The sequence below is a fragment of the Agelaius tricolor genome, unplaced genomic scaffold (genome assembly GCF_023055355.1).
Source record: "Agelaius tricolor isolate 1412-34295 unplaced genomic scaffold, bAgeTri1.0.p SCAF_2, whole genome shotgun sequence".
Taxonomy (NCBI): Eukaryota; Metazoa; Chordata; class Aves; order Passeriformes; family Icteridae; genus Agelaius; species Agelaius tricolor.
In genome coordinates, this window is record NW_027269262.1 from 24,700,880 (window position 1) to 24,720,666 (window position 19,787).

At 37.4% G+C, this 19,787-nt stretch overlaps 1 protein-coding gene across 2 annotated transcripts in view; it reads right to left on the bottom strand.

Moving 5' to 3' along the window:
• Positions 1 to 19,787, bottom strand: part of ADCY2 (adenylate cyclase 2) — a 203,965-nt gene that overhangs the window by 98,753 nt on the left and 85,425 nt on the right. For both annotated transcript variants that reach the window (XM_071454599.1, XM_071454607.1), the window contains one exon: positions 5,688 to 5,837. In XM_071454599.1, coding sequence (XP_071310700.1) covers positions 5,688 to 5,837 — 150 coding nt within the window. The remainder of the gene's footprint in view (positions 1 to 5,687; positions 5,838 to 19,787) is intronic.

The following is a 19,787-nucleotide window of genomic DNA, read 5'->3' on the forward strand; positions in this document are numbered from 1 at the left end:
TTTATAGCATAACTGAAATCTTAATCTAATTCAAATATCAGTATTACTCCTGCTGTAATTATTAAAAAAAAATTAAAGAAAAAAAAGCAATAAAGAAAGAAATACTTCTATATTAAGAAAGCAAATTCCTAGTAGTCATAATACGGTTTAAATTGTAATGCAGACACTTCTTAGTTTACAACCCTTTTTCTAGTAAAGAAGTCTCATGCTTTAACTGTTCCTCTGGGTCCTAATGTGGATGGATTTCAGCCTGGCAGGGGTGGTGAAAGACTTTCAGCAAGCCATAAGCATCTGCAGCCCTTTATGAGGAGAAAAATGATGCTGACGTTGAGGCTGATAGTTACTTATTCCTCAATCTAGGATCTCTCCGCAGTACTTTTTAGATATCTGATCACACACATTTATACCTTGCTCTTTCCTTGCTGGTCTGCAAGTCTATGCTCTTGCTCTTTGTTGCCCCTAAAAACACTTGTGACCAGGTCCAGATCTGATTTCTTCAAATGACTAGTGGTGACTGGTCACTTATAGATTTAAATAGTTATAGATCTGGAGTCTGCAGTGCCAAGCCTGTGCACCATGTCCAATCACCACGTGCATGTATGGCCCCCCCACTGCATTCTGTGTGTTCATTTCTTAAGGCTTCCACTAACATGTCAGGTCTGCAATTTTCCACCTTATATTGCAGTTGTAAATATCTCATTTTTCACAGAGTAGTTGTTCATTACTATTATTTACGTAATATCTATGCTGTGTCACAAGAAAAAATTAATTACCTATAACTACCTTGTTATACTTGAAATACTGCTGTTGCAGTTAAGTAAAAATAAAGTTCTAGGAAGGTAAAAAAAATTCAGAGAGCTTTAACCCTGGGGCCTTGCAAACTCAGCACAAAGCCCATGGCAGTGGCAGTACTGTATTGTGGGGTACATAGTTACAGAAGACTGAGGGTAATACCACAGAAAAAGGGCAATACACTTCAATATTTTTTGCATAACATTTTTAGCTCTATTTATGCTACTTTGTGTTAATTAGCATGGACTGTGACAGTTATTATTATTGTAACTAGATTTTTTTGTATGTTCATTAGATTGTTAAGACTTTAATTAGCCTAATGAGATTCTGAGCTCTATATTTATCACGTGCTCTCTTTTGCTCACAAGAATTGAGGCATAAGATCTGATACAGCTAGGACTTCAAAATCTCTCTGCTCACAGATTCCAGCATCTCTCCAGGCAGCCTTTCCCAATGTTTAGCCCTTCTCTTGGGGAACAATCTTTTATCTCCTTCCAGCCAACATTTATCCTGTCATCGCTCAAGCCTATTGTCTCTCATCCTTTCACTGTATGCCTTTCAGAGAAATGTGACCACACCTTTTGTGCAAGCTCCTTTGGTACCAGGCAGATGTTAGTTGTCCCCTCCAAGCCTTTTCCTCTCCAGGCTAAATACCTTGAGTTCCCCAAGTCTCATCATCTGTCATGACCTGCAGCCCCTGTAGCCCTTCAGTGAACCCTGTCCAGTTTCTGTTTGCATATTCTAGCCATCTCCCCCGTGGTCCACCATGCAAAATTCAACACTTCCTCAGAACAGGCTTTACTTCTAGTACTGATATGTTGTCATTATATTGCAATATTGCAAAGGTTGCATATTGTTATCTCCTTATTGCAAGAGTTTCATACCTCCTTGATATTTCTCGTAGGCAACTCCTCTAAGCCCTGACTCTTCCTTCTCCTCACAGTAGCCAATTAACTCCAGTTCCCCTTTTAACCAGCCACCCCACTCTTTTATAGAACTCTTCTTCTCATTGGCTACAGCTGTGGCCTGTTAAAGTCAGGCCTGTTCCTAAATCTTTAATAATTTGCTCAGGTGCAACTCCTTAGGGGTAAGATTACTTTCTATACTACCTTTATTTACTTATATTCTATCCCCCTACACTGACACATCAATTAACAGAAAAGACCAGCACCACACGCGTGTATGAGCTCAAACACTGCTGAAGTAATAAATGGAGTCTAAAATTTAAAAAAACAACACTAGATTTTGTTTTTCCCATTTACTAGCCGTGAAGCTATGAGGAAAAGGAAAATGAGGAATATCTTAGAAAAACTATTGTATATTCATGAAAATATTAGTAGCTTACTTTTTAAAATGCATTGATTAAACTTGCAGGAATCCGCATTTCATATATTAGTTCCAAATTATGTATTTCAATGTTTCTATTCTTTACTAAGAGCCTTAAGCTTCACAAATGTATAAGGCTTCTCTGTTTAAATTTATTCAAAAACAATTTTGAAATATTTCGGTTCCTCTAATGAATGGCATTGCTTCACCATGTTTCAGTAAAAAAAAATCAAAATCCCACTCAATGATTTGAAACCTCATTCATTTTCATCTGCTACCTGAGTGTTGTTTCTAAAACCATTATTATACTGCCTCCTTCTCAAAGACAGCATTTCAGAGAACTCACTGAACACCAACACCTTATGAACACCCCCCTGCAATGTTGTAAGAACCTCTCAGTGTATATTCCTGTGTCTCACGATGCAAAGCCCCAGAAGAGAGAGAGAAGAGCAATTATACCACTGTCAGCGTTAAGATCTTGCACTCAGCACCAGTGAGTCATTACCCCTACAAACTGTCAGCCAGACTTTTATCAGGGAGACAAATAACACTATGAGAGGCTATTTTAAATATGTATCTTGGAACAAGGCTGCAAATTAAAAAGAGGTCAGAATAGTTCCACATTTCTCCTTTATAAACTCTGAAAAGACATAAAAGGTGTGTGCGAAAAAGCAAAGTGGGCTTTGAAAATACTCCTTTCTACCACAGGAGTTCAAAAGTGGCCCCTGCCCTGCTGGGAGGTGTCACCACCCACAGCTTCCCATCCCTCTGGGGGCACCCAGCCTTTGCTGTGCCCCAACAGCAGAAATACACAGTGGTGTGGGTACAGTATGTCTAACTTGTACCTCAGTATACACACACCCCCCATTTCACCTTTTTCTAATGTACGTTGGTCTCACTTGAAAACAATGAATCTGAGGGCTCTCTTGAGTTCTTTGACATAATTGTTTAGTGGTATTTTAATATACTTATCTACTGATCTATCAAAATGGTGTTCTCAAAAAGCCTATTCAAAGATACACAAAAGAAACCCCAATAACTGAAAAACAACAGTAGTCTACATTTGTATGAGTCTACTCTCAAATAACATAAAAGGAAATTCACATAATAATTTGAAACATAAATGGTACATCTTTTGAAAACAATTATAAAATACATGACATCCATGATCTGCAAAAATGTGCAAATTTGACCTGGAGCCCTAACCATTCAGAAGTACATCCTACGCTCTGCACTTATACAAAAGCAGCTTATGCAAAGTAAATTAAACTAAATTAATTTTTTTGTTCCTGTTACAGAGATGTAGAATGAAGGGTCATGCTACAACCTTTTACAGGCTAATAAAGGCTTTGATCAAAACCAATGCTTTTTAAAATGCACCGTGCTCTTCATTGTATCCCAGTTCTCTAAAAATAGTCACCAATATGATTGACTTGCTTCCTGAATAGTAACAATGTGGATGATCTTTTGTATCTTCCTGGCAAAACAAGCAGTGTTAAAAGCAGACTACAGTACATCCACTTCTGAACTAATGTCTGCAAACAAAGACGTGTGTTAATCCTGAGGGAAAAAAACCAGCCATCTTATGAAATGAATCCTCATTTTACCTTTTCACATTTGAATACCTAATGTTCCTAAGTGTGATGATATGGAGGTACAAGTCTTCATTTTTTGGTTGGAAAAAACTTGACAGGAGATAAGGGACACATATTAAGGGGTTGAGGAGATAAAGGCCAAAGAAATCTATAGAAGATCTGAAGATCTAATGAGCTCTTTTTGAGCTCACTGGAGGTTGAAAAGATCACTGATTCCACAGAATACTTGACTTTTTTCCAGTAAGACATTGACCCATCTGTTACTGATCCAGCCCTGCAATACGCTACTTAGGGCTGTGTAGATGTCTTAACTAAAGTGATAGTTATTCCTATCAAAACACAAACATGACAACACACACCTAAATATACATATATATAATTAAGAACATACAAGAACAACATAAGAATATAAGAACATAAATATAAGAACAACAACATTTATCACTTTTTGCTTCTTTCCATCTTGCTAGGCTACAGCATTTTTAAAACACAAGTACTACAAACCCCAAAGAGGAAGTATCTGTCACACAATCCCTGGTAGTTTTGCTTCTCTTCACTGTCAGGTTCTCAATCATTTCTTCAGATCTTCAGAAGTGACAGTACACCAAAGTTACTTTCCATAAAAACTCGTAATATTTAGAAAAATAATACCCATTTGCAGAAAACATCAGCTAGAACCATGTCTGCTGTAAGTACTGTCTTCTTACAAAAAGCATCCTTACTCCTTTGAATTCAGTGTCCAGTAACACAACGCTCCTGCTTCTTGCAGATAAACCAATGTGTTTCCCAATCTTGAAGGGAAAAGCTACCAATATAGAAACCCAGGCCCTTACAACTGAGCTCAAAGTCCACCCATTCCCTGCACACAGCTTTGGAGGCAGAGGTTGTTTGCTCTTACAAATCTCTCCTGCAATAGTGCCTTATGCAAATTTTGTATCTAATCATCAAAACTTGCTTTTACTATAAACTGTTCTCCTTAAGATTACATGAAACGTTTTGCAGCAACTTCAGCCAATATGCAAGCCAAGTGCCCAGCAGAATAAGGACAGCCCTCTGACCTGTAAAGTCCTGGTGTGGAATTTCCATTTGCTTATTTTAAAAAAAAAGTGTTGGTGATGGATCTTGCAAACCTTAATTTAAAGCAGATACAGGCATTTGTGAGGCAGACATGACAATTAAGGTCAGCTGGGACTCACGAGGTACACACAAGCATTTTTGTGACCACAGTCACTTGTCAGTGTCTTTATTCTCTGATCCTTAACAGTTCATGGAAGTTTGAGTCTTGGTGACCTTCAAAGCAAAATGCAGCTATCTTCTTTACTACTTGATGAACTGATTTGTATTTCAAATTCTCTTAAATGAGGCATCTATCTGTCAGGATGATAGGCACTGTTCAGAACTTGCAAAGAGAAAAAGAACTATATAAAGCAATCAGAGAATTCTTTTATTTAACTGCTGCAATAAATGACAGTATCATTATGCAATTTCCCTAACTCCTGTTAACAAACCTGACCTCTAGAACTATATCACATGATTCATCAGTATTGTGGATTCAAATGTTTTTCAAAAACAGTGCAATACTATCTTCCTGCAGTGATTTGCAGCACTGGTCTTGGGCATGAAGAACTGAAGATTCCCAAAAGCACACATGTACATCTCACAGCTCATTCCACGAGGACAACAAAAGATACGCTGTGCAAACAGGATTTATACAGTGTTTTTAACTCTCTTTATCATAAAATATTTTCATAGAACAAGTGAGAAAAAGCCATACTTAGACAACAGAAATAACTGTAACACTTTCCTACAGTCAGATGGAAATTGTGCACAACCATGTTCAAAAGACTTGGCATGTTTCATGAAGTTTAAGTAACTCAGTAAGTGTTTTCCCATTAACAAGCTGGATTACATAGCAACAAACGGGAGGAAAGTGTGCAAACAGAAAAGCAGACCCAGACAGGGGTGTTCCTTTACCTGTTGCCTCTTCTCAAACTCCAGCTTGATACGGGATTTGATGCAGTTGCACGTGTCCTGATAGGTCTGCTGCAGCGCGAGCTCCATGAGGTGCTTGTGGTACGCTCCTGCCAAGTTCCCGCAGATAAAAATTATTACGTTTGCCAAGATCTAGGGGGATTAAAAAAAAAAAGTGTCAGGGAATTTATTTAAATGTATTAAGAGAAATTAATCCTAGCTTGCAATGAAAGATTGCTGCAGTTATGTATTTTGCTTTTGTTTGTTTCTAGCCAAGGTTAACCTTTCAAAAAGCCTTTAAAAATAGTGGCAACATCCCAAGCAATAATAGAATCACTGAATCAGTTAGGCTGGATACTGTTTTAATTTAGGATTAAACGGGAATGAAAATGAACAACATGTTTGCCTACTCAATGAGGTACACGTTTTCCAAAAAAAGAATTTCAGCTCATGTTAGAGCTCACTGCTGAGTATTAATTAGGTGGGATTATCACCTACTCATGTAAAACAATAGATAGGGCTCCTAATAGCAATATTGGAAGCCGTGTTATTGCTATGCTCTTTTAGCAATGTTTTCTTTTGCAGTGCCATATGATTAAGGGGTGAAAAGTTTCACCCACACACATGAAAAGCCTGACCTGCATTTTACCTCAGCCTGATCCACTGCTATCCATCAGTCAGCTATAAATAGTAGCCTTGGTGATGATAAGCAGTGTTTAAGGAGCAAGATCTGACAGCTGCCTACTAGAATATACTTTTCCTTACTACCAAAAAATTACATTTGCCTAAAACACAGAACCTAAAGATTTAAGATTTAGGGGGTCACATTTGCAGCATCAGATGCCCTCTGCAAGCAACAACCCACAAACATGAGAAATAAGTTTGCTTAAAAATATCCAAGCCTTTTCTGCACTTGACTTTTGAAAAGGACACAATATTGTGTGATGATGTTAATACTTTTAACTGTACCCAGCTTATTGCTGCAAATAAAAGAAACACATTTATCCATTCGAGCTCACTCAGAGCAAAAGAAACACAGTAAAGTAATGAAGGCAATTCCTAATTCAATAATAAAAGTAATAATAAAGATAATATTAAATTGAAGTTGAGATACAGCTGCAGTCTGCTCAAAGCAGTTCTCTATTTTCTGTCCTTGTAAAGCCCTAGTGTATCATATACCCCGGATTACAAGCACTATATGATGTCGTAGCACTCTTGGTCTGGAAGAAAAGGAGGTAGAAAGGGGGCAAAAATTTTGTTAAGTCTCCACAGCTAATCTAATAATGAAGGTTATGATAGATTTCCCTGGTGATCATTCATGGTTTGGTCCTGGTGTACCTATGTACCAGGTAATCTTTTGTGAATCGCTAGTGGTGAAAGAGACAGATCAGAAAAAATGTCCAACAGGGTGCTATGGTGGCTCAGAGGAAAAAGACATATTGTTGTATTAGCAGAAATCCATCTCCTTGTGCAATGCATTTTATCCACAAAAAAAACCTCCCATGGAGTTTTAATGTTTCTTTAATAAATGGTAACATTAAAATGCAAGACTTAAATGTATGCTTTTATTTTCCTCACAGGTTTTAACATCATTACATGCAATACTTGTTCTTCCATCTGTGACATTTCTGACATCTCACCTTTCATGGCTCCACAAAGCTAAAAGCAGGAGCTATTCACCTTTACTGCAAAAATGATCAATGTTTTCAATTTGGTAGAACTTTTTTCTTTCCTAAAATGTTAAGATCATGGCATTTTAATGTTTCTAAAAGTAACACATGAGTTCTTAAATTTTTCTAAAATAGATAAATCTAAACACAAGGGGAAAAATCTACATATTTCTCTGAAGAACTTCTGTTATAAAGTAGAGAAATAAGAAATAGTTTAAATTAAACATTTTGCAACAGCCAATAATCTAAAATAAACCCCATGAACATATAAGATCATGGTGTATTTGACCTAAAAATATTTTATATTTCTTTGTAAATCACAATTGCTTGATTCTGCTTTGATGTCAGCAGACATGTATTAGTGAACAAAGATCTTGCATGACAGATCACAGTACAGGGGTAAGGATCTTCCAACTGGCAATCATTGAAGGGTTTTAAAATGAAATTATGAAGTAGAAAAAATGATTGAAAATAAAGACTGCTGGGCATAGAAAATGCTGAGATACATAGCAGGAAGGTTTAGTAATAAATGATCAGTGAATTGAACTGAAATCAACAGTGTGCTGTCATAATCTCTAGTTAGATGTCACTGTTGAAAGTCTGCACATACACTTATTAATGAATTGTCCAGCTTCATAAAGTTCTAGACCATTTAAAGCAAAACTTCAGGAATATAATCAATCAAAATTTAAAAAAATATACTGTAATGGGTAGATGGAGGAGTAAATTATGAGTATCATCTTCACAGTCATAGAAAAACAAATTACAGTTTTATGACTGAAGTAGCTGAAGTGAGAAAATAGATGGAAACGAGTGACAGGCAAGGAAGCTAATTAACCAGGCTTTTCAGATACTCAGTGGGGTAATTCAGCCCACATGAAGCTCTGCAATGGCTTCCAGTACCTGAATTAAGCAGCTGGAAGACAGTGCAAGGTATCTCAGCCACTGCCATACTTAGTGTAGATGTAACAAGTAAAAGTGTAAGTGAATATGCAGGTAGAAACTGTGTTTAAAACACCCTGATTATTTAGGCAAGCATGGATTTAATTCAGAAATGTGTCACTAAGGGATAAAATTTAAAAAATAATCAACGAATGAACTACTTTCTAAACATATTTTTTTGCCTGTATTTATTCTGGCTTGAGCGAATATTTCTGCTATTGAGGGAAATGCATCCTGCCAATAGAGTGTTCAATAGCAAGTGCAATTAACATTACTAAACAAAATAAGCAACACTATATACTTCTTCCTTAATATCCCTCCCCTCTCAAGGCTGCATTTTTCTTTTAATTGCAGCCCAGTTTCAACATGAGCTGGACATGAGCTTCATCCCAGGCTTCTTCTGAAGTCTCATAGGCATTCTCCCAGAAGAGAGAGGTTCAAAGTTTACCTCAGTGCAAAAAACCTAACTGAGCTTCCCACTTCTTAAGCAAGTACTCCAATCAATATGCAATCATAAAAAAGGTTTCTTCTGTTCAGGCACCTTCTCTGATAAGATGCCATGCTGTGAATCCTGCCAGTACCAAAGCATGTGGAATGAAATCCTGAGTCAGACCAATCTACTTTTCTCTAGGATAGAACTCTGCAGTGTATTTTCCCCCATTATTTTTTCCCCCGCCTCATCCCTTTCTCTCCCCAACCCTAGATCTGTATTAGATAATAAGCAAAGCTGTGGTGGATCTTCTGGTAAAAAATTTTCCACCTTTCTGTGATGGCTCTGATAACTGTGCAGATAAAACTGTAGCTGAGAACCTGTGTAGAGAATTCACGAATCAATGACACAACATGGTTAGGGATTTCTCCCAGGAGGACAAGCCTGAGCTGTGGAAAAGAGTGTAAATAATAATGGTAAATCAACAGCAGAAAAAGACCAGAGTGACCTCAAAGACAGTATTGCATGAACCTGATTCACACCCTTTACAAACAGGCACTGTATGACCAAAACCCCAAAACCCCACAGTATACATAAATTCTACTAAGCTCCCACTCAATTCACCATATGGAAACACTGAGCAACACAGCAGAAGTTCCCATCCCTCTGTACAGTCAGAGTGGAGAGAGAGGCAAATCTATCTTGTGGGCCATCTGCATCCCTTCAGATATATCCATTAACTGTACTCTGTGCTGAAGTTTCTGTTTTATCAATGAATAAATTCCATGTCTAAAGAAAGTGATCTAAATATGAGTCAAAATTAGCACAAGGAACACCAAGATACCATCAGGAAGTATCTCTAATCACTTAAGGAACATAATCATGGCTGATGTCTCCTCAGTCTGTTCTGACCTACAGAAAACTCCTCTGTGTGCTTCCTGGCAATGGGGAAATTTTACATTCAAGCACAGGTATTTTTTCAGTGAATATCAAGTAATCAGATGTCTAGTGCTTCACTATCAAAATAGAATGTATTTAAAAGCAAATGAAGACAAAGTTAAGTAGCTATGACTAATTTCTCAAGAGAGTACTTTAGTTCACTGAGTTACTCAAAAAAATGTAGTACATCATATATAAGCTCAACTGATGAAAAGTACCCACAAAGGTATATACATACAAAGAAGTACTATGTTATATAAAAATAAAAGAATTATAATAAAGACTGCTGATTCTGATTGCAGCATAAATAATTTGTTAAATATCTTAGACACTGCTGTTCAAATACTGAATATAAAAATTAGAATCTGCCATAGATTTTCCCTCCATTGAAAGCTTCCAGTTTATGAATTACTTTGCCACATTTCTTTCCTCTTAGATATTTTACATATTCTTCCCAAATACTGCATGAACAGGATGTTTAACAACAACAACAACAAAACCAACACAAACTATTAACAATTTTTTCAATAGTTAAATTTCTTTAACTTTTCTTCTAGATAAGAAAACTGAGGACATGAAAGCTGAGGGGTGGACAAAACTGGCTTTTATGATGATTGCATGGAAATTAATGTGAGAAAAAAGAATTCTTATGTCATTGCCTAAGTTCAAATTCTTTAGCTCTGCAAAGATGAATTGTCTCTCCCTTCATGTGATCTTTCATGTGTGGATGATGATGTGATGGATCTTTCATGTGGTGTGGCCAGCCAGGTTATGGAACAATTCTGTGCTGCTTTGGAACCTGTAGAGCTTTAGACTCTGATGTAATTCAGCTAAAAACAACAGGGCAAATGCTGGGTAGAACTGAAAAGCAGCATTTTAGAAGGAAATGCTTAGCCGCTATGTAAATTAGTTATTTACTTGGTCACCATGCACCCAATACCATTATTTTAAGTAGATGTATTCAGAAGTTTCTCCCGCTATTCCAAGCAAATCTCTTCCTCATAGAGCTCTGGCCACTTGTACAATGTTGCCTTTTTCTTCTTTCAGATTTCCAAACCTACAGAAGTCCAACATTTGAATACATTTCAGTGCCAACAACATTTATATTTATGTCACAGCTCACAAATAGGACGGCAAATTTGAAAATGGGAGATGTTTTGCCATATGGCAACCTCTGTTTCAAAAACAAGGAGCTTTGGGGAGGAGCAAAATTACAGGGCAAAAATTTTGGTAGCTGGCCTAAGACTAGTGATCATGTGGTGCCTGGTCTACCAGCTGCTGTTACAGAAAGTAACACCTGGTCTTTCCCTGTACTTAGTGAGACCACTAAGTTGAGGTCTTTATTATGAAAGCTCCGGTGTTTCATGAAGAAATGTAGCAACCTCTTAGATTTCTATTTCTATTTCTGTTTTAGAGAGGATGGTAAAAATTTGTGAACTCAAGTAATTCAGGTACAGAACATGACTGGGTGAAGGACAGAGAAATTATGGGCAACTGCATACTTACTTCCTCATGAATTCGAAGTAAAAAATCAATTTCTTTAACCACTGCAAAATTATTTTACTAGTCTGAAAGGTCAAAGATATTTAAATCCTTAAATACTTATGAAGGCCACAATAAGAACACACTACAAAAGAGAAGAAACAGGAAGACCCAATATCCTCAGACATTTTGTCTATATCCAGGAGAATGTAAAATGTTTTACAGCAAGGTAAGTAAAAAAAAAGCTGCAAGTTTGCAAGAAACAACTGCTTTAAAAGAAAAACCACAAACCAACCAAAAAAAACCCATTCAACTTAAGACTTCTCAAAATAACTGAGAAGCAACAAAAAAATAAAGATTTGAATTACTCAGTATCCCAGATGGTTCCAAATTTTCAGTGCTAAAATAAATTTGGTAAAGAGTTCCTTTGTGGAAGGGGAATTGATGTCATTTTACAAGCCAGGAAGTTGTGATGTTGTCTTCTAATTAGTATGTGTAATTCTCTGTAGCTTCTGCAATCAGAGCATTGAGGACAGCAGCAGGATATTCCTTTTTTTCAATATCTGTATTTTTTCATATGATTTTCTTTTTATCATTATTACACATTGAACTTTCTCACAGCTCTAAGCTGTTCTGTGGAATGACTGGATTTATTTCCTTCAGCTCTGGGCATACACAGACCCTATCTATATGACGATGTAGATAAAAACAGATCATAAACTCTAAGCTCTTTAATCAAACCCAGGAAAAATAAACTAGAAACAAGAAGCAGAGTTACGGTCCCTTTAGATCACTTCTGTGTAATACATATAATCAATATCATTGCCTCTAATTAATGACTCTTAATATTTTGAATCTAAATTTTTTTTTTTTTTGCCAGAGGGGAGCTCATGCTGTCCTCAGTAAAAAGGAAACAGGCAGCCACTGCACTCTCCTGCCTCCCTGCAGAGAGGTCTTTTGTGTTTACACGTACTTCTGGGATAATTTCATTTCTTTACTACTAAAACTGATCTTCAGACATTCTCTCAAAAAGACTGAGATTAATTTTTAGGTTCTGGATCTCACATAGAGGTAAGTAATAGTGTGCTATAAGGAAAAAAAAGGCCATAAAATAAAAAAATTTAATAACCCCCAAAATAAAATCTATGGATAGATATACTAATACATCAATCTTTGGCCTGTTACAGAAGTAATCCTATGTCTGATCTTAAAATACCTTGTCTTTTCCCATAAATCTGGTTTACTCTTAAAAAAAACCCCAAAACTAAAATCTCTAATATAAGTACATTTACAGGACCAGCAATATACTGCTAAGTTTAATGTGCACCAGTAGATTTCTCCCTACATGCCCTGATCAGAAGTACTCCTGGGCTATCTCTCCTGCACTGTCTTGCAGCCTTCATGAAGTTTATTTCTTATTATTATCTACCAGACTTACTGAAATTTCTTCATGTATCTCTAAACATCTCCCCTTCTGGCAAATTTTACAGAAATTAAGCAAGAGGTTCAAAAGCTACCAGGAGAAGAAAAGACAAATGAACTGATAATCACATATATGCTCATTATTCATGTACTGATATGCCTAAACCTCAATAACTTACTGTTGATTTCAGATTTCTCCCCTAATTTCTATAGTTTATACTGTATGTAACTGCACTGCATGTTAATATGCTATATACTCTCAGTTATCAATATATATGGAAATTAAAATCAATGGACAGTTCAGAATTACACGGATAAATTACAGTAGGAACATATACTCAGCATAATCTTTCTACTGCATTTCAAAGAGTTGGCAATAAATATGTGCTTTGACTATTTCATAAACATTTTGAAATTGTATTTTTATGATCTCTATATAAAATTCTGATTTATATAAGCATGTTTTTCACAGGTAATATTTTTGTCTATCAGTGTTCACAATGACCTAATAAGCTTTTTAATTAGATATACTTAAGAATTTTTTTCTGCTTGTCTGATGACTATGACAAACTTTAATCAAGCTCACTTTTCATAACTTGGCAGTCTGTGCTAGGAATTGGTGGTCTTTGGCTGTACAGTTCATAGAGAATGGTGTGGAGCAGAAGGGAGGATAATGATAGTGGTGTCTAAGTGAGGAAAGTGATGACCTACAGAGTTGGATTAAATGGATTCCAGAATGTCCTCAGAGTTGTAGTTAGTAATTATGACAATCTTAAAAGTGTTTTTAATGTTTTTTAAAGAACTTGGTCACCATTTTGAAATATGATGAGATCTCTAATCAGTGTTTGGGTTAATTCTTCATTGGAAGCCACCCAACAGGAAATTCGCTCCCACGAAACCTGAAAGTTCTATTTTCTGGTGTCAGGCAAATGCTGTCAAGAGCAAGCAAGGTGGGACAAAGAAAGTACTAAATCTGGGTTATTACATTCAGGAAGGAATGAAGAAAATATTAAAACCTCTTCATGTTGTTAGTGCCAATTCATTCCATCTGTACATAAAACACATCATTTTTCTCTCCTTCATGCCTCAAAACTGTCAAGATGTCATTTGTCAGGTCAGGCTTTTTACTCAAAAGCCCTGGTGTGAAGCATCTTGGACACCCTGGAACAGTTTTTTTCTAAATCAAGTGGTTTGTGGGAATATATTCTGAGTAACATCTTAAAAGTAGCACAGTACCTCCAATTCATAGAGCAGAATCAGAGTCATAGAATCCTTATGTTTGGGAAAGACGTCTAAGATCATCAAGTCCAAACATTCACCCAGCACCACCATGTTCATCACTAAACTCTGTCCCTAAGGGCCACACATTTTTTGAACACTTCCATGGATGACAATTCCACCACTCCCCTGAGCAGCCTGTTCCAGTGCCTGACCACCCTGACAGCAAAGATGTTCTTCCTAATATTCAGTTTAAATCACCCCCTGGCACAACTTGGTGCCATTCCCTCTTGTCCTCTTGTTTGCTACTCGGGAGAAGAAACCCACACCCATCTGTTTAAAACCTCCTTTCAGGTAATTGTATAAAGTTAGGAGATCTCTTCTGAGCCTCATTTTCTCCATCATTTTCTATTCATACCAGCATTAGTGACAACCCCTACAGAGCAGCATATTTACAGCAGGCACCTAAAATACTACACAGCATTGTTAGGAATAGGCTATTACTCTCAAACTAGCTGAGAGCAATGATTAAACAAATGGAGGTACTCGTCCAGGGAAGAGAAATTTTCCATCCCTCCAGACTTGTTCTTTTACTCCTACCTTCTGTTCTTGTCTTTTAAAGAACTTCTTATCCACACACAGATCTTCCCTCTCAGTTCACTGGAAAGGTTTGGGCAAAGGACATACAGCTATGAATGAAATCAGCCCCATCTGCTTGTTTGTTGATGCCTTCAGTCAGATTCAAGGTACTTTTAAGAAAAGACTAGCTTTTGTTCCTTTCAAAATAGAATATTTTTATCTCATTCTCTATTCTCACAGCTTCATTTTTTGCCTCATGAAGACAGAGTTTACAGACCTAAAGTCTCCCTGACCCTTTCTAGAAGAGTCAAAATTTATTTTTTTATTAAAAAATAAACTTTTTAAAGTTTATTTTCCTATTTTCTAGCTTACAGTCGACAGGAACCAAGGCCTATTTCAGACCAACCTATACAGTCTCTCCTTCACCCATCCCTCCAAGTGGATTTTAATGTGAGATTTTCTTCCATTTCTTCTTCACTGAACAGGCATACAGAAATTGTTTCTCTGTGATAGCCTTGTCCTCCCTGAGTATTTTTGTAACCTGGATGTCAAATGTCCTTACAGACTCTCTGAAAGTCCTTTTGTTACTCAAGTGCTGAAGCAAGGACCCAGCATGCAGAGCAGGGGAATTGGTTTTAGATTAACTGCCATAGCTCTAGTTGCTATCTGAAACAAATTACACACTTTTAAGTGTATGTTCTTCAAACTCCTATCTGACCAGTGTAACTGCATACAAAGGCATTTTGCAACACTTTAAAAAACACTTGCACAGATGAAATGTTTTCACTTTGGCTAATTGACTTTAGTGGTGCAAATAGATTCCAAAATTGCTGATAAAGCATGCTAATTAGCAGAATGAATAGCAGGAAAAAATTGCAGCTACTACAGGCACAATCACAAGGTGGATTGAGATAGCGCCATAAAGTATTTTATAGCTCGACTACTGTGCATCTAAGACAAATGTTATTTTAACTGAATTACAATTTTAAACTGCTTATGATTATGTAACATTCAACGTAAAAAAAAATTATTTCCTTACTGTCATTTTCTCGCTCATATTTTAATTACTCTTTCCTGTGCTCAAAATATTCTCTAGAGGTTTTTGCTTGGTAAACGAGCCTACAAATTTTGTGCATCATACGAGAAGTGGCTTTTAGGTTATGATGGCTGGAGGGAAGATTAAATACTAAACAACAAAGTTTTCCCTTCCAAAGATTGTATTTCAAAAATCAAACGTGTTTAATACTTTGAACACGAAGACAAATAGAAGTCACTAAACTGGTAATACTGCTGTTTACATTATAACCTTCCCTAATACCTACACCTCTGCCTTGCTGCCAGGTTTTGCATTTAACACACTTCTTACAAATTCCTTTAAAGTTTGTATACTAAATTTCTACATATTTTAGAAACAAAAAGCTGTGAATCTATTATTGAAATATATCATGATGCTCTGCAAAACTGAAAGGCTTTCTGATATACAAAGAGAAGTTACTAATAATATGAAGGAAACAATAAAATTTCCAGATTATTGTAGTTATATCATATTTATTAATTTCTGACTTCATTGCCAAATGTGACTGGAATATTATTGGAACACTATGGATAAATTAGAAATAGTCACATGAAAATACAATCTCTTTTTTTCAAATTCTGATGCACACATAGCAACAAAAATAAAAAAAAGAAATTCCCTTCTCTAATGTTTTTAGTCTACTGTCTGTCTTTATAAAATATGCCTGTTTTGAACCTGGCATGTTCTAAGATAATAGAAAAATTACATCCTAAGTGCTCCTAAGCAGCAAGATGAACAATACAGAAAGTGCATATGACTTGCAGGACTTTTTCCTGCATGGAATGACTATTTTTTACTCTCCACAAGAAAAATAATCCTGTACAAAAAGAAAATTCCTATTTAAACCCCATCAGTTTCAGTTGCTAATACAAGTTATCTTTACAGCAAAGGAAGCTTCACCCTGCAAACAACCTACCTTTTAATAGTACAGCCTGGCGTTTGAAAGATTTGACAACACATCATGAAGATATGAAGTAATATAACATGAAAGAAGACTTGGGAGCAGTATTTCTCACATACCAACCCTTCTTAATCAGAGAAGGCTGCTGGAGCATCAATGTATTGCAAAGTAATGTGCCATCTAAGGGAAGCAGGTCTCAGCACCACATAGAATAGCAGATTTACTTTGTTTTTCAGTTATGTTTAAAACACAAATCTGTAAATCCACATACACACTAGGTTAATTTTTCTTCACTTAACATCTCAAATTCAAGTTAGTGAATTTGAGTGTATGGACATTACCCATGCTACCCTCTGGGACTGCATAACACCCCTTGCTCTGTTTTACTAACCACTCAAACACATTCATGGAAGTGTTTCTCAGTTCTCTCCAGCAGGCATGCTTTATCTCTGCTTTGAATATCCCAATCCAATCAATGAATGCTGCTACCTTGTTATTCACCACTTTCTGCAGAGAAAGGTTTTCAATATACTTTTCCCTTTGAGGAAAAGACAAAATCACAGCTAGGAACCTACAGTTATCCAGTGGCTCTAAGCCTACAAATTGACTCCTTTCCTTCCCCACTCCCACTGCTCATCAGATATTTCTATGAGCTGTGGGATGCTGAAGAACAACGCTGGCAAACCTAAGCTCCAACTCTCCCAATTCATTTCAGCACAAGTTTATCATTCTGCTCAGAACCCCTCTCCAAGCAGTTTTCTGAGACAGCCTACAAACAAAAGGCTTCATGGAAAATAGCTGACTTTCTTAAGAAGACTTCAAAATTGACAGGCAGGTCATTCACTGAACAGCCAGTTAGATGGGCAACACCAGTAGGTCTGGCTTTTGCAAGAGCACAAAGACAGGTTTGGCCCCTGCCACCAGGGCTTCTTGAAGCAGAAGCATGAGAAATAATATGATCAGCAGCTCACAGAAGAACTCTTTAAATGCTGGCCCCAAACCAAAATGATGGGAGCTGCATGCAATAGTCACAGGACAGGTAAAAAACACTCTGACACTTCATTGCTTAAAATGACAAATAAGGGACAAAATGAGTAATCACTTAAAAAACAGGATTGCAATGAGTAAGAAACTTTGCTTCCTCTAGGCAAGGCTTAAAAATGCCTGTGTTGTATTAGTGCTCCTTTATTCATTTATTTTGCTTATATTTTTCATTTGCTTGCTCTGAAGATTCTTTGATTTGCTGTCACATATACGTTCAAAATTATGACTTATCTTCCTACAGATTTCTTCATCTTTCTCCACCTCCACTTCTTTGCACTGAATAGGCAGTGTAGATAGGGTCCATGGAGGTAACACAGAAATGGACAGTGAATTGCTTCAAAGTGGTCCTTTGCAAGGCACTCTTCAGGGGAAGAAATGAGCAGCAATATTATGGCTATTAGAGACAGCTAGCTGGGCAGCACTGCAAGGAAAGTACAGGGGTACGAGCTGTGCATAAGGCCATCATTTTATCAAGGCAAATGCAGATCCAGTTGCAGAATAAACCAGCAATGAACAGAAAATAAATCCATGCTTTTCAGAAAATAAGTATTTTATACTCTTCATCCGTTCCTACTCTGAAAAAATGTTCATCAAAGTACTTCATACATTGACAAAGAAAACAGTTGTATGGCCTTTTATTGGAGTTTTGTGGAGCTGCCAACATTTGCCAGTATGGCTAAGGGCAGGTGTATCCCCACTCCAGACAGCAGCAATGTGCAGACCTTTCTTAATTAGCACTGTGATGATCATGCTTATTGCCTGCCAAGTGACAAAAAAAAAGGTTTGTAGACAACACACCAAGGGAGTGCACTGCTACAGAGCCCCAGAGATTATTTCCTGAAAATGTATTTTTTCCCTCTAGCACAATCTTAACACTCCTCTTTTCATCCCATCCTGCACTGGGAAGTTTCAGACTCCCAGGTAATAGGAAACTGTAATTTAGTGTCTGAATTCATCCTAAAGAGAGAAGGTAATTAATGAAAATGAAGTGCAGTCTGTGTTAGCGAAAGTTTATCACAGAAAGGGAGTTTCATTCACTCTGAAACTGGAGAAGCATTCTGGGCCACTGTCTAACATACAACAACACCACCACCAAAATCAGAAATTATCTATAAGGATAATTGTCCTCTCTTGTTAAGAAGAATTGGTGGAGTTTTTTCCAAAAGCTATCTGCCATTTTTACATCAAAAACTCTCTTTTGATTTGTATTCTCTCCATGTTTGCATATCACAGAATCCTGATCATCTTTTCTAAATCAGCATGCCTGGAGATGGCCTCAGACACAAAAGATTCAGCACAGTATTCTTCTTATTGGTTTGTTAGAGACCTCAGCAGAGATCCAGTTGACAGTCCAGTCCAAGGACATGATGGGATGCAACCACGAGAGCTGAGAGAGCCTGCTGATATCATTACAAGGCCCCTCTTGAGTGCCTTGAAAAGCTCATGGGGACCAGGGTAGGTTCTTGAGTTCTGCAAGAAAGCAAGTATCACTCCTGTCCTCAAGGAGGGTAACATCACCTTGATCCCTGGGAAGTGAGAGTACAAACCCTCCTAGAAACCATTTCCAACCCTATAAAGGACAATAAGGTGACTGGGATTAGCCAGCATAGAGTTACAAAGGAGAAATCATGCCTGGACAACCTTTATGTGATGAAATGACTGGCTTTGTGGCTGAGGAGGGAGCAGTTGATGTGACAGGGTTTTGAGCACGCTCATCAACCCTAGCAGCCCTCCCCAGCCTCACCTGGGGTTTCTAGTGACATCCCCAGGCCCAGGAGCTCTGCACAAGCACAGCCTGTGGCCTTTAGCTCCTGCCTGTGCTGCTCTGGAGGAATGCTGGTATCCAGCTAAGCTGTGCCTGACCACAGACACCCTTGAGCTGTGGACTGACTTGACCTCAGCCCTGCCTTGTCACTGGGAATGTGCCCATAAATTGCTGGATATGATCCTGACCTATGCATGGGCTTTCTGGCTTGACCTTGCACCTGTCTCCTTGCCGTGGTTTTGCTTTTTATAGGTCTTGTCTCTTGGTTGAACCCGGTTATGGTCTCTGGGCTTGCCTTGCTCAAGTGCTGTGGGGCCAAAATCAGAGCAGTCACCCCGGCCCTATTGCTCTGTCCCTTATTGCTTCCTTGCAAAGAGCTCGGAAAAGAAATGCCATTCAATTCAGTCAATTTTCACCAAAATAATATGATTCACCCATGAACTTTAGTTCACTGCCTTCAATATTTTCAAGCAATTTCACTGGATTCAGGTACTGAAAACATAAGAGCTTTATAAACAAGCAATGACAGGGAAGATTGAATTCATGAGATATATTTCTATTTGGTACACATTAAAATAGCACACTAAGGCAGGAAGAGGACATAATGCTATCTAGCCTCCTTCCATAGTGGAGACC